The 13,446-nt window shown below is 45.9% G+C and overlaps 1 protein-coding gene across 7 annotated transcripts; it reads left to right on the top strand.

Annotated features, from left to right (window-relative positions):
- Nucleotides 1-53: 53 nt before the first annotated feature.
- rbm14b (RNA binding motif protein 14b) lies at nt 54-13,097 on the top strand. Of its 7 annotated transcripts, XM_067580769.1 has the most exons (6): nt 2,112-2,289; nt 4,546-4,898; nt 5,942-7,010; nt 7,405-10,194; nt 10,699-10,825; nt 11,700-13,097. In XM_067580769.1, the coding sequence occupies exons 2-4, from the start codon at nt 4,550-4,552 to the stop codon at nt 7,724-7,726; spliced, it is 1,740 nt and encodes a 579-aa protein (XP_067436870.1). In that variant the 5' UTR covers nt 2,112-2,289; nt 4,546-4,549; the 3' UTR covers nt 7,727-10,194; nt 10,699-10,825; nt 11,700-13,097. The 7 variants fall into 7 exon arrangements, with proteins under 7 accessions (XP_067436872.1, XP_067436870.1, XP_067436865.1 ...); XM_067580764.1 differs by having other exon boundaries at nt 7,405-10,825; XM_067580768.1 differs by having other exon boundaries at nt 7,405-10,825; nt 12,282-13,097.
- Nucleotides 13,098-13,446: the final 349 nt, after the last annotated feature.

The following is a 13,446-nucleotide window of genomic DNA, read 5'->3' on the forward strand; positions in this document are numbered from 1 at the left end:
TCGAGATTATGATTTGGTAAACATACAACATACAAATGAGATTACAACATTGTGTGATTCTAAACTTTATTATATTTACTGTTACAACAACTCATAACCTTCTCGCTAACATAGACCGACTACACAGACACACCTCAGTTTCCCACCAACTTCATTTGTAATAAGTTTTTTTGATTGAGAATGTATAAAAAACTAGTTTAAAAGCTAACAGAAAGGTTGAAATAGGCTTAAAATATTATTAGATAAATGGTGTTAATGACCAGCTTCGCCACCTCCAAGTGGTAATAAACACGTGTCACAACCTGGCTCAACACCGGACAAAGTAGGGGCGACCACACATGAGTAACTTATTGTAGATAGTTTATTGTACATAACCAAAGACCAATCAACCAAAACAGGGTCGTCACACTATGAATATATATAGTCGTACGGAGAGCTTGACCAAACCTTTTGACTAAACCTAAACACGTGCACTTCCGGGATCACAGGTCTACATGTGAACCCACCACAGTGTGTTATCTGAAGCTATTCCACCTATTAAAGAAGTACAATAAACTCAACGACCGAACTTATATAGAGGTCATCTGCACCACCACCACCACCGCCGTTATCACCGTTCCTGCCTCAGTGTGTTCATTATAAATCCATAAGGTGGGGTGAGTGACTTGGGTAAGAGAGATTAGAAAAAGCTTGGGAGAGAGAGTCAAATTCCATCTAGAGTGAAAGGGCAAAAGTTTGAGAGGGGTGGGGGATGGTGGGGGGGGGAGGGGGGTTTGAAGGATTGTGTGCTCAGCTGTTTTTTTTTTTTTTCCTTGGAGTGTGTGTATAGAGTTCTTTATGGTTGCTGTGGCCAACTTTACAGCCACACAATGCTTGAATGTGACATTTTCTTGTAAATCATAATCATAAATCCTTTTGATTACTGAGATTGTGCTTTGGTGATTCAAGTTTTAATATAACGTACAAAAACTTCTACCTGCTGACTCTGCTTGTTGATTTCTGTTGAGACATTTTTCTTCTTCTTGATGAAGACGTCAATGCCGGGGACGTCGTTTTTGTGCGCCGTGTCGGCCGTATGAGAGTGTGTAGCAAGTTCTGCATTGATTTTTTTTTTTTCAAATTGAGCATCTGTCTTGTCCTTGTGACGCCTGAATAAGTTTATTGGATTTCCCCCTCAAATGTTCAGGCGCTGTCTCCTCGTTTCCATATCTGTCTGATGGCTGCAGCTAAAACTTGCTTTTTTATAATTGATTAATTTTTTGATGCATAATTTTGTCAGAAAATAGTGAAACTGCCATCACAATTCAACTTTTGTCTTAAAAATTATGTTTTTAAATAGCCTTTTCCTTTGGTCCAACAATTAGTCCGAACCCCAAATAAGGCTGCAAATCATTTTAAATGATCAATTAATCTGTTGATTATTTTCTTGATTGATGGATTTATTTGTTTGGCCTATAAAATGTAAAAAAAAGTGTGAAAAAATGTCAATTTATGTCTCCCAAACTCAAGGTGCAACCACAAATGTCTTGTTTTTGTCTCGACCAACAGTCCATAACCCTCATACCATCCATAGAAGACCAAAGAAACAAGAAAATAATCACATTCACAAACTGGAATGAAATAATTTTTGTATTTTTTGTTTTAAAAAAATGACTCAAAACGATTAATCGATTATGAAAATAGTAATCGCCTGTAGATCGACTAATAGTTGCAGCTCTAAAACAGAGAAAAGAAACCCTCACATCTGAAAAGCCAGGGAATGTCTGATATCTGCTTGATAAATCACATTTTGCAGCTTAAAATCTCCACCTGATTGTCAATCAATCCCTCATTCAAACCCTACCTGGTGTGTGTATATGTGCATCTTTGTCATTACAAAACCTAAACCAGCTTATAATTTTGCACTTTTACTCGTCTATGCTTCCAGGAGTGACTCATATTTATTGGCACATAACACAGCTCTTTAAACTCAAACTCCCTTCACTTGTTGCCTGTCTCTTCAGGGAAGCAGAACCCCCATGTGGCTTTAGTGGGTAGCCTTTATTCTTCCAGTGGCTCTAATAAACGACACCAAGCTTTTATGTGTGTGTGTGTGTGTGTATATATATATATGTGCTTGAGTCATTTCATGTGTCGTTTTTTTTTGTGAGGATTCAGCATCCTCCGGGTGCAGCAGCAGCAGCAACAGCAGCAGCAGCAGCAGCCCTCCCCCTCTGCAGACTCTCCAGCAGTATGCCCGACATTCAAACGGAAGCAGGCGCTACCATTTTGAAATACAGCACCGCCTAGGTAAGATGGTAGATCCTTTTATTTAATCGCCTTTTACTGCAGTATTATTGTCATATGAACCGCATGGGAGGTAATTAATCCCGATTCGTCTTAAAGCTCGAGTGATTTGAACGGGTATGTTAAAGCGACAAAGGCTGATCGACCGTGTTGTTGCGCCGGATTCACTCGGTGTTACACTGTATTCATTCCTGTGCGGAAAATGTGATTGTCTGTTGTTACATTGTGTCAATCTTCCTGCTGAGAGCCAGTTTACTGTATCATGTGTTTAGTGTTTATCAAATGTGTTGCGTGTTACAAGAGGAAATACAGTTTTTTCTCTCTCTCAGTTTCGCCTTGTGGACTTGTTTTTTTTTTTTTGCTTTGGACACCAACAAGCATCCCGTCAGTCTCGCCGTTCACGTTTTTTTTTTTTTTTTTTTAAACAGCAAACGTGGACAATGCTTTCAAGCAGTCCAACGTGTCTTACCAACTTAACTTTCTGTCTTTTAGGTTGTTGTTGTTGTTCTTTTTTTTTTCGCCTTTAAATAAATGACCCGAGCGGTGAAAATGTGTTGACTCAGCGTCGTGCTGCGTCATCAGAAAAAAAACCAGCTTCCCCTCTTGGTGTATGCCTGAGATGAACCCAGTGTTCATGCAGCAGCCATATGTAACACTAGGTACATACAGTGTACACACACACTGAAGCAAATGACTTGCATATCTGGTTTAATATGTGTTTTTTTTTTTTTAATGAACAGCAATATACACGAGGAGGAGGTGGAGAAGAAGAAGGAGGAGGAGGAGGAGGTGGTGGGGGGTGTAGTTCATCAGCTGACTAGAGCCTAAAACGAAAAAATAGAAATGTCATTCTCTGGTGTCATGTTCCACTTCGCCCTTTGATTTACAACCAGCCATAAAGGTTGTGTCAAGAAGGAGAAAAGGTGTTGTACAACCTGTAGGAACACCACGCACTTTGGGCCTGCAGATTAAGGAGCTTGTGAGGAAGGAAACTAGGAGATTTAAGGCGGCTTTTTTCAACACTTTCACACTTTTTTTTTAAACTTATCCGCATACAAGTATACATTTGGGATGAAATATCGGTTCCCGGGAGCCTGTGGTGCAACAGTTAGACAAGGTAGACAATGCATAAAACAGAAGGACGTAAACTGAACAAATCTGTGCATAACATAATAGTGCAAGAGACGAAGGCTGTGGTGCAAAAACAGTATAGACTATAAGACAGGACAGTAGTGCAAAAGGACAATGTAAGCTATGAGACGTAGACTGTAGTGCAAGAGAATAAAGTAACAGTAAAAAGTTTTTTGTGTCTATGTTGTCCAGAGGGTTTGGTGTCTAAAGTTACTATAATCTCATAAATGTTAGTATTGGTGTAAAAAGTGTCTTTTTTTTCTAGGTTGCAGCTTCTTCTAGAGTGAGATCTTTAATGAGACACCTCTAGGCTAGACAATAAAAAAAAATGTTTTTTCCGTTTCTTCACACACGTGTTGTGTTATCTTGGTTTCTGTGGGGGGAAACTTAACACTGTGTTTTACCTCAGTCTGAGTTTATCTGACTTGTCAGCTCGAAGGCAAATGTGTGGTCTGCGTGCGGTATTCAATTTGTCAGATTTGACTAACCTGGCTGCTAATTCATGCATTTACTTTATCTTACTTTAGAGTGCAAGTTGCTGCTTTAAATTTTGAATGAAAGCTTGGATTCTTACACAAGTTACTTGTGCGCTCTTCTTAATCCCTGCAAGGTCGGTTATTTATCTGCTTCATCTCTGATTTATAAAGTTTCATGTTGGAGAAATGTATCAAATTAACTGCAAACTCCGAACTCTGAGTTGCTGCATTTTTAATCTGAGTGAAATCCGGATAGTTTCTTACGTATGTGACGTTCTAAATCTCTGGATCCTTTTTGTCTCTCAAATCTCTGGACAAGTAAAAGTTTCATGTTGGAGAAACTGAGCAGGTCTTGTTATTTTAATTCAAAGTCAGCAGCTCCCCCTCCCCCACAAGCATTTTAAGCCCTGAAAAAGAAACTAAACAGCTGGGTCAGCTATGTCTCGTGTACTGCAGCCTACCCCTGTATTCACACACACACACACACACACTTCCCTCTCCTCGTCAGACTGCCCTAGAGCCAAAGGTGTGGCTTTGTGCGTGCTTGGTAGTTGTCACATCTGTGGCAGTTGATACTTGTTCGTCGTAGCTAATCCCCACACTTCTCTTTAACCACAGTCAAGCACATCACTCTTCTATTTCCTCTCTGCAGCGCCATGGACAAGAGCAACACAGTGAAGCTCTTCGTGGGCAACTTGGCGTTGGACACCACCCAGGAGGAGCTGTCAGCCATCTTCGAACCCTACGGCCAGGTGGTCAGCTGCAGCGTGCTGCGGCAGTTCGCCTTCGTCCACTTGCAGGGCGAGGGCGCCGCCGAGCGTGCCATCCGGGAGCTCAATGGACGGGAGTTTCGTGGACGGAACTTGGTGGTGGAGGAGTCCAGGGGAAGGCCGTTGCACTCCACCAAGGTGTTCGTGGGGAATCTGAGCGGGATGTGCACCACTGAAGATCTCCAGCAGCTCTTCCAGACGTTTGGGAAAGTTCTCGAGTGTGACAAAGTCAAAGGTGAGTGAAGACTCCAAGTAACATTTGAATTGTTTTACATCCTTCCCAAGTTGTGTTTAATGATACTACAGTTGTGGAGCTAGTGTATCAATGAAGTTATGTCATAGCTAGGGATGGGAATTGATAAGATATTCTTTTTACTGGTCCGATTCTTCATCAATTCCCTTTTCCTGATAAATTTTCTGTGTGGAAAAAAAGTAGGCCTGCACAGGTTTTCAGCATCAACTGTTTTATTATCTGTGAGTCTGAACACAGTGTAGAAACATAGTGGAAAGCAGGCTGGAGCAAGTGATTCTACTCAGAGAAGGGATTGTTTGAAGATCACCCCCCAAGTTCCCTCAGTACTGTACTACACTGCAGTGTGGTGAGGCAGTGGCCTGTCAGCTAGCCTGTTAGCCCCAGTTGATGGTCTGCTGTCTGTTAGTTAGCTCCGTTAGCTCCAGCAGCAGACCGACAGAACAGCGGCTATCCCTGCAGCCCGGCCCGGTCACAGTACCAGGTCAGTACCGGGTCTTCTCGGTTATTCTGGGTGTGTTTTTATGTGCTGTCTCAGTCCTACCGCCATGACTCCTTCTTGTTGTTGCAAGTGTCCAGCAGCGTAGATGCATGAGTTTGATGTCATTGTTTTGCAACGCGCAACTGTCAGAAAAACATTAATAAAAGGAATTGATTAGCTCGGGGGCATGCCATTCCAATGGATCTAACAATTTGGAACCGGTTCTCAACTGGAACCGGTTCACGATTCCCATCCCTAGTCGTAGTGCAGGTAAGAGATGATATCTGACAGTTGTACTCCAATTGCTTGGTTGCTGAGAGATTTTGAGTGACTGCAAAAGTTCTGCATAAGTTAGTCTGATCATGTGATATGTTATAATACACCAGTGTAAAGTTCTCATTGTGCAAAACAAGATAAACTCTCACATCCTTGTAAAGATGGACAAGGTGGTTTCTTTTGGCACAATTCATACTTTAACTTAGAAGTAAGTAAGTACCTGTGGCAATGCCACTGTGATCCTAATTGTTGTCCCTGCGCTCAATGACAGCCAGGCATTCCTCTTCTGCAGGCTATGCCTTTGTCCACATGGAAAACAAGGAAGATGCGCTCCAGGCCATCGAGGCCCTGCACGGCACCTCATTTAAGGGCCGTCCCCTATCCGTGGAGCTCTCCAAGGTCCAACCCAGCAAACAGGCACCTACAGGGAAAATCCCCTGTGTTAACTGTGGAAAGCAGGGCCACTATGCTGGAGAATGCCCCGTGGGGAAGCCCTCTCTGGAGCAGTACCAGAGTCAGGCAGCGGTCCTGGCCGCCGCCGCTGCTGCTGCCGCCGGCCTGCCATTACAGGTCCAACAAAGCGTGCACAATTCAGTCTACAACACCTCCACGTTTGATCCCACATACGCAGCTCTCACAGGGATCACTACAGGCACACGCACTGATGGAAATCCAGTGAATCCAGCTGTTTATGGTGCCCTTGCCAGCCAGGTGTATGGTGCCAATGTCGCCAATCAGCTTTATGGAACGGTAGCCAATCAGGCAGCTCTTACATCAGGCGCTACGCAAGTATACAGCTCGATGACCCCTAACATCTACGGCCAGGTGGCTGCAAGTCCGGCGGCGGCGGCTGCTGCAGCAGCAGCTGCGGCTGCCTACACAACTCCGGTTTACACCCCAACTATGGCCAACCCTCCCGTCTATCTGGCTGCTGCTCATGGATTAGAAATGCCAACAGCAGCGGCTGCAGTCAACCCCGCCTACACTGTAGCTCCAGCAATTTATGGTGCTGCCACGCCAGCCTACGCTCATATAAGTGCCATGGGTGCGGCGGACCCTACCACAGCCCTCTTTGAGGCAGCCAGGCAGGCACATTATTTTGCTCAAGGCCAGCAGGTAGTGGCTGAACAGCAGTCAGTAGCTGCAGCAGCGGCAGCAGCTGTGGCAAAGTCTGGGGAAAGGGACCGTAGTCCCCTACGGAGGTCAGCACCCCTTTTACCAGACCCAGTGATGAAGCCGTTTATTTACCAGAGAGCCAAGCCACGCCGACCCTTGCTCCCCACACCAGCGGGTCGAGCAGCAGAAGAAGCAGTGGAGGCTGCAGAGGACCCCATGGCCAGGTAGGACATGATCTTTGAGTCTCTTTTTTTCCATCAGCTATGCAACATCACTGAAACATTCCCAGAGGCTGCCGAGTTTCAGTTTCTCTTCTTTTCAACTGTTTAAAATACTGCACTGGAATGTCCACTCCACTGTGAAATACTAATGCTAACTCTAGGGATCTGATTTATGTTTTTAGTCATGCTTTTACAGTCTTGTAGGCACATTTCTCATGGCTGATTAAATGCCTTTTTTGCATTTGCCATGCTTCTTGTTTGCTTTATCACTCCCTTGTTAAACCCTGTGTTGCCAAGTGCCACCATAAATGCCCTTGCTGTCCCTCTTCCTACCTAAACCTACCTCTCCCTCCCTAAACCCGTCCCTCTCCGTTCCTTCCCTCTTCCCTTCTCTTAGGTACTATGCGGAGTACTACCAGCAGCTGCAGCAGTACCCCCAGTTCCAGTACGCCTACCCGCCCCCGAGCACAATGACAGCCCTCCCTGGCATGCCGGGAGTCTCTGCTGTGCCAGCAGTCCCCACTGTCTCCGCGATGTCTGCCCAACCGGTCGCCACGCTGGACGCCCTCAGGCCAGTGGTCCCCACCGCTGCGGCAGTAGCAGCCGCCATGGCTGCGCCCAGGGTGTATGAGCCGCCGTTGCCGCCGCCCACGCGCAAGGAGGCCATCCTCCGCCGCCCCGAACTCTCCCTTCACACGCCTGAGCCCCCCTTCCGATAGTCGCACACAACTCTATGCCCCCCCCCCCCACCCCTCCTTCTTTGCCCTAAACCTCACCCCTTGACCCACCTCCTCTTCCACCCCAAACTTGACCACCTTACAGCAGCTGTATGTGTGTGTACGTGAGTGAGTGTGTGCATCTGGGGGCTCTACAGTAAGTGTGTGAGGTGGGGTTTGAAACTGGTGGCTTGGTTGATTAACCTGCTTTTACGAGGGACTTGATAAGCTAACCTTGGTCCTGTTTGCATGCACACAGTGCAGCCATGAAAGGGAGGCTCCCATCTGTTGTTTGGGCATTTCTTTGTGCTTCTCAGTTTTACTTTTTTATCGTGCCAGTCTCACACTTGTGCCAGTATTGGACTGATCCGGTCAGTCGTTTCATATGCCTTTATTTCCGCAACCCAGTTATGATTTTCTAAGGCCAAATCTACCATAAAAGACAATGGTTTTTGAAACTATTAGCCATCCTCCTTAGGCCTAGATGATCAGTTAGGGCAGCTAATTTGAAACCTTTTTTGCCTTATGTTGAAGAGTTTGTAATGTAATCGGATGGGAAGTCAGATAAACACATATTGTGTACTGGTTGCATTGCATTGTGTCCAACAGAACCAAGGTTGACGTGTTATGTTGGGGGGTGGGGGGTGGGGTGTTTGTCTTGAATGTGATATGGATGTAGTATGTGTGAACGAGTGAAAGAGAGAGATACTGTATGTGCGGGCTCCTGACCTTGCAGCGCACAAACGCAGCAGCTAAGACTGCACCTTGCAGAAAAAAAAACAAAAAAAAAAACGTTAAGCACACATAATACGTACTGTAATGTATGTTTGGATTTCTCCTTGATCCTTTTTTCCCCCCCCAAATCCCTCCCCCCCCCACCCCCACCCCGCCCCCCCACCTGTGCTCTAACTACAAAGCTGCAAGACACTGCTTCACCTCTCTTTCTCTTTCTACAGCTGCCTACCTCTGAGAGTAAATTTCAGTGTAGATTCTATTCTATTCCACTCTTTCACTCAAGTCAGCAGTTTATTTTAGCGCTCCTCGTAAAAAGGTACAGGGTCGGCAGTTTAGTGAGGGAGGAGCCGGGTGTCGTTGACAATGACTTTTTGTAGATATTCTGTATTTAGTCCTCCTACATGTTCAGAGGCCTTTTTTAAAAAAAGAAATAGTGTACGTGTTTTGTTTGTTTTTAGTGTAGTTTACATGTAATACAAGTCAACCTGGGATGTAATGAATTGTACATGGAAAAAAAAAACCCATGTGTGACTACTGAATGAGCTGTTTACAAAGGATCTTTACAATGCATCCTACTTAGAATCATGATTATATGTGACAAGCTCAATTATGTGCCTATATGCTTTGAGTGAAGTGCATTATGTGGAGGGATCTCCCATTTTAAGTGCTTTTGACATTACTTTTTAATCATTTCAGGAGGGGGTAAACAGGAGCCCTCCAGAGCTTAGTATCCAGAAGGCTACGAGCTTGGGAGCTTTTTTTCTCGTAGACTCCTGTATTTGATCTGTTTCATATCATAAGGTTTTTAAAAAGCCACAAACTCTTGAGCCTCACAGGTTCATACTTAGTCGCTGGTTTTAAGCAGAAACGACAGTGATAGCACCAATGAAGTGAGAGATGGGGCAGTATCTTCCAGTTGCCCCCAACTATCATCCTTTTTTTTTTTTTTTTTTCCAAATACCAGACCTGCTTCAGATTGTAATTGTAAAACGCTTTTTAGTGTCTGTTTTTTAATCTGGTTGTTGGATCTGATAGGTGGGGTTTGCTGCATCAGGATATAAAAAAAAAAAAGCTTGACTTTCAAGGTACTTTTTGACATTCATGTCCCCGTGTGGCGAAATCTCACCCATCTGGTTTTATAACAAGGTTTTAGAACAATCACTGAGTTGTTTTTTGCAAATACTATTTGACAGCGGTCTGATGCACACACAGACATGCCCTCTAAAATCACCTTACTGCCTCGCTGTTCCCCCCTCTCCCCTCTCCCCCTGTGGTTTTTAGTGGTAAAGTGACTTTTTGCATCTCACAGTGTAATCTTTCTGTGTCGTGAATATAAACACATACCAGTTGCATCCTTTGTAGAGTTATGTGGTTTGCGAAATGTCTTGTTTGCCATGTTTGAGACCGTATTTTCTAGAGGAGTATTTTAATTTTTGCCTTTTTTGTTTTTTTTTGTTTTTTTGTTTTTTTTAGGAAAAGACAAAAGAAAAGTTAAAAAAACCGGCATGCTTTTTATTGAGAATATGTATACTATAAGCATTATTATAATAAAGAATGTTTGGCTGACTACTATGGTAAAAGAAAGCAAAGGGTTTGGACATTTCCCTCTTCTTCTTGTTTATGTTCTTCTCCACTATCTGTTTCTCTTGTGTAAAATGGCCACCAGACCCATTTGACTGGGGACCCAGGGGGAGACAGGTGTAGATGCTGCCCCAGCTTTGCTCTCTTTGGTCAGGGTAAGTGCGGGTTGGTGCTCCTTTCTCTCTCCAGCTTCTCAAACTGTGTGCAAACTTCTGCTGCAAGGCCCCCCCCCCCCACACTGAAAACCTCTAACAAGGTGTTTGCACTTCATAAAATGCATTTCAGTATTTAATTCCGGCAAGAATGGCTTGGTATGGTCCTTTTTTTTTTTTAATTTAAAATTGATTTTCATGCAGGAAGGACATTATATACACTGTGAAATTACATTGAGAGCTGGGGAGAGGCACACAGATAGAATGGCCTGGGTGCATTTTGATCTGTGGAGCAGTCCTGTTCCTGGGGTTAATGGGTGTGCGTCTGGTCTGGTCTCTCCCTGCTGCACCAAATTCTCCCCCCTCCGTGTGTCTCTTGTGTCCACTCTACTCTCAGACCTGCATGTGTGATAATCTGTGACTCTCTGACGCAAAAAAAAAAAAAAAAAAAAAAAAAAAAAAGCCCGCGACAGTCCAGCTCTGAACTAACTATCTCAACTGAATTAGGTCACCGTGCCACCTGGAACGGCCAGCACGCAGCCGTGCGTGAGCGTGGCGGCGTGAGCCATGGGGATGACTTTTAGCGCGACGCCAACCGCAGTGGGAACTTGTTCTCTCTCTCTTCACCACCAAGGTAAATGAAAAGCAAAACAAAACAAAAACAAAAGCACTGACCTCTCCTCTCCCCACCTGCCGCCCCCCCCACCCCCTCTCCTTTTTGACTGTGCCTTGACCAAACACTCCTCCCCCCCCCCCCCCCCCCCCCCCCCCTTCCTCTCCTCCGCCATCACCACCTCCCCACCCAACCCCCTCTCCCCGCTCCGTAACTCCTCCTTTTGCTGCAATGGCAGTGCTACACCTACAGCCTTGGGCTTCTCCTCGGTGGGGGTGGCGGGCGGGGTGGGGTGGGGCTAGGACCCCCATCCACAAGACCAAGTCCTGTCTTGCATCAGCATACAAGGCGACTGACTGTACCCTCTCTGTCCCGCTGGTGTCTGAGCGTGTGACTGCGCTGTGGGTGAGCTAGTGAATAAAGGGAGGTGTGTGTGTGTGTGTGTGTATGTGTGTGTGTGTGAAACATAAAGAGAGCATGGATGTCTGAAAAACTTTCTGGGTGGTGTTTCATTGATTGGTGAGGCTTGGCACATGCGGACACACCTCCACCCCTCTCCCCTGCCCGCTAGTCAACTCCTCTCCACCGCCGTATTCGCCGCCCTCACCACCTCCCTCCTTCCCTCCCTCCCTTCCTCCCTACCTCCCTCCCTCCTTCCCTTCATCAACTCCATCCTCTCCCTCCTCCTCCTCCTCAACCCCCGCCCTACTGTCCCTATGCACCTCTCCTCTCCGCCGTTCACACACATTCACACACACAGCGCTTTTTTTTTCCGCCGCCACCGCCGTCGCCACCTTGGATCTGGGTTTGTGGCTCTGGCTCGGACTCAACTTCCCAGAACCACCCACCTGACCCAACCTCCCCCCTACCCCCCCACCCTCCTTTGTTACCATAGAGGCCTGGGCGTGCCAATGGACAGTGTATGTGTGGTGGCCCGCCGCCGGACTCCGTAACATGACACAGAGAGACTTAAATGTTGGACGAGTCGCTTTGCTAAAACTGTTGAATGCTGGGGTTTGCTTCACATGGCTGTGGGAAGGATCTTAACTCCTGTTTCCCAACACTATTTAGCTCCATTACATCTAAGATGATAAACCAACCTCCTAACTGTGGAGGTGAACAATTCTCTCATCTCTGGGTCCCTCACAGCCTGTGTGCCAATCAGAAACATCCTATAAGATAGGCCTAGGTATGAGGCCAGTCTGACCTGTAGATTCTCATCAATCTCAGGGTTCCTATAGGACTTTTCTGGTACGGCGGCTCTATTTCTCTAATACTGGGATCAGCTGGACTTGTGGATGGCTGGATATGTGCTCTGAGTGCCATGTATGTGTTATTACCTGCTACGATTGTCCCTGTGCTGAGAGAGAAAGCTTAACCCCACACACACACACATACACACACACATACACAAACTCACAGTCACAGGCATCGAGTATGCAGAGTCAAATGAGTTGTCCGCCATTTGCTCTGACAGCTGCGAGATGGAGTCGAGACAAAGAGGCTGCGGCCTTCTGTCTGCCCTAACAAGCAAAGGGAAGGGAAGACGGAGGAGGAGGAGGAGAAGGAGGAGAGGAATGAATAGATGAATTGATTACAAGGTGAGTTGGTAGAGGAGGGATCCTCTGTCCAAAGCTGCTCACTAACCTCAACTTCCTGTTCTTGGAGGACCCTACTGGTGATCGCCATTGTAGACGTAATGGCCGTGTTCATTTAAAAAGGGCCTAAACAGTCTATAGTGGACATTTAATGCATCCTGATAATGCTGCTTTGAGTCTAAAGTTAATCTTTGTGGAATTCCACCTAAAATGATTTTTAAATTCTTTATTTCTAAACTTTTTTTGTATGTTTTAAAAGCTCTCAAGGGTTTTTTTTGACAGTATCAAAATACACTATTCGTAATCCCCATAAATCCAACGCACCTGCAGAATGAGAAGAAAAAGACTTTGACTCCCTTCTTGGCCTCCATGATCAGGGCTCGCAGTGCTCCAGTTTTATTTCCTTTCAGCCAACCCCCTTCCTCCCCCCCCACTCCCCCCCCCCCAACTCCTCACTAAAGGCTTCAGGTGCTTGCGAGTCTCTGGGCTTCCCGTGCTTGGGTGAATGCAGCCACGCATCTCTAATCTCCTCCCTCCCCTCCTGCTCTGAATTCAGTCACACATACTGACAGCCAAAGCTCGCTGCAGCCTCCTCTTCCTCACACCCACCTCCACTCCCCCCCCCGCCTCTCCCCCATCTCCCTCCCCCCTGCCTTCTGTGGTTTGGACAGCTGAAGAACTGTAAATCCAGATGCTCTATATGCACACGTCCCTGTGTTGTGTTGTTTTGATGGGATCCCGCAGGTTACATCTGTTCTCCTGCAGCAGGTATTAACGGAGATGTGTGAGTGTGTGCATCTGGAACCATAAGCCCACTCCAGCTTGGTTCAAGCACAACCCATCATAGACCATATTGCCTTTTTAGTTTTTGCTTGTTGAGATTTGGCAGGTTTATCCAACATGACCCTGACTATTCCAGCACAGATGTGAATTAGATATCAGCCTCTACCGCTGCTCATCCTCTTTATTTCACATAACCGTGGCATAGCAGCGGAGTTTTACCTCACATATTACCTCATCTACAGGCAATAGACAGGACATGAA

This window comes from Thunnus thynnus, chromosome 22, assembly GCF_963924715.1.
Source record: "Thunnus thynnus chromosome 22, fThuThy2.1, whole genome shotgun sequence".
NCBI classification, from domain to species: domain Eukaryota; kingdom Metazoa; phylum Chordata; class Actinopteri; order Scombriformes; family Scombridae; genus Thunnus; species Thunnus thynnus.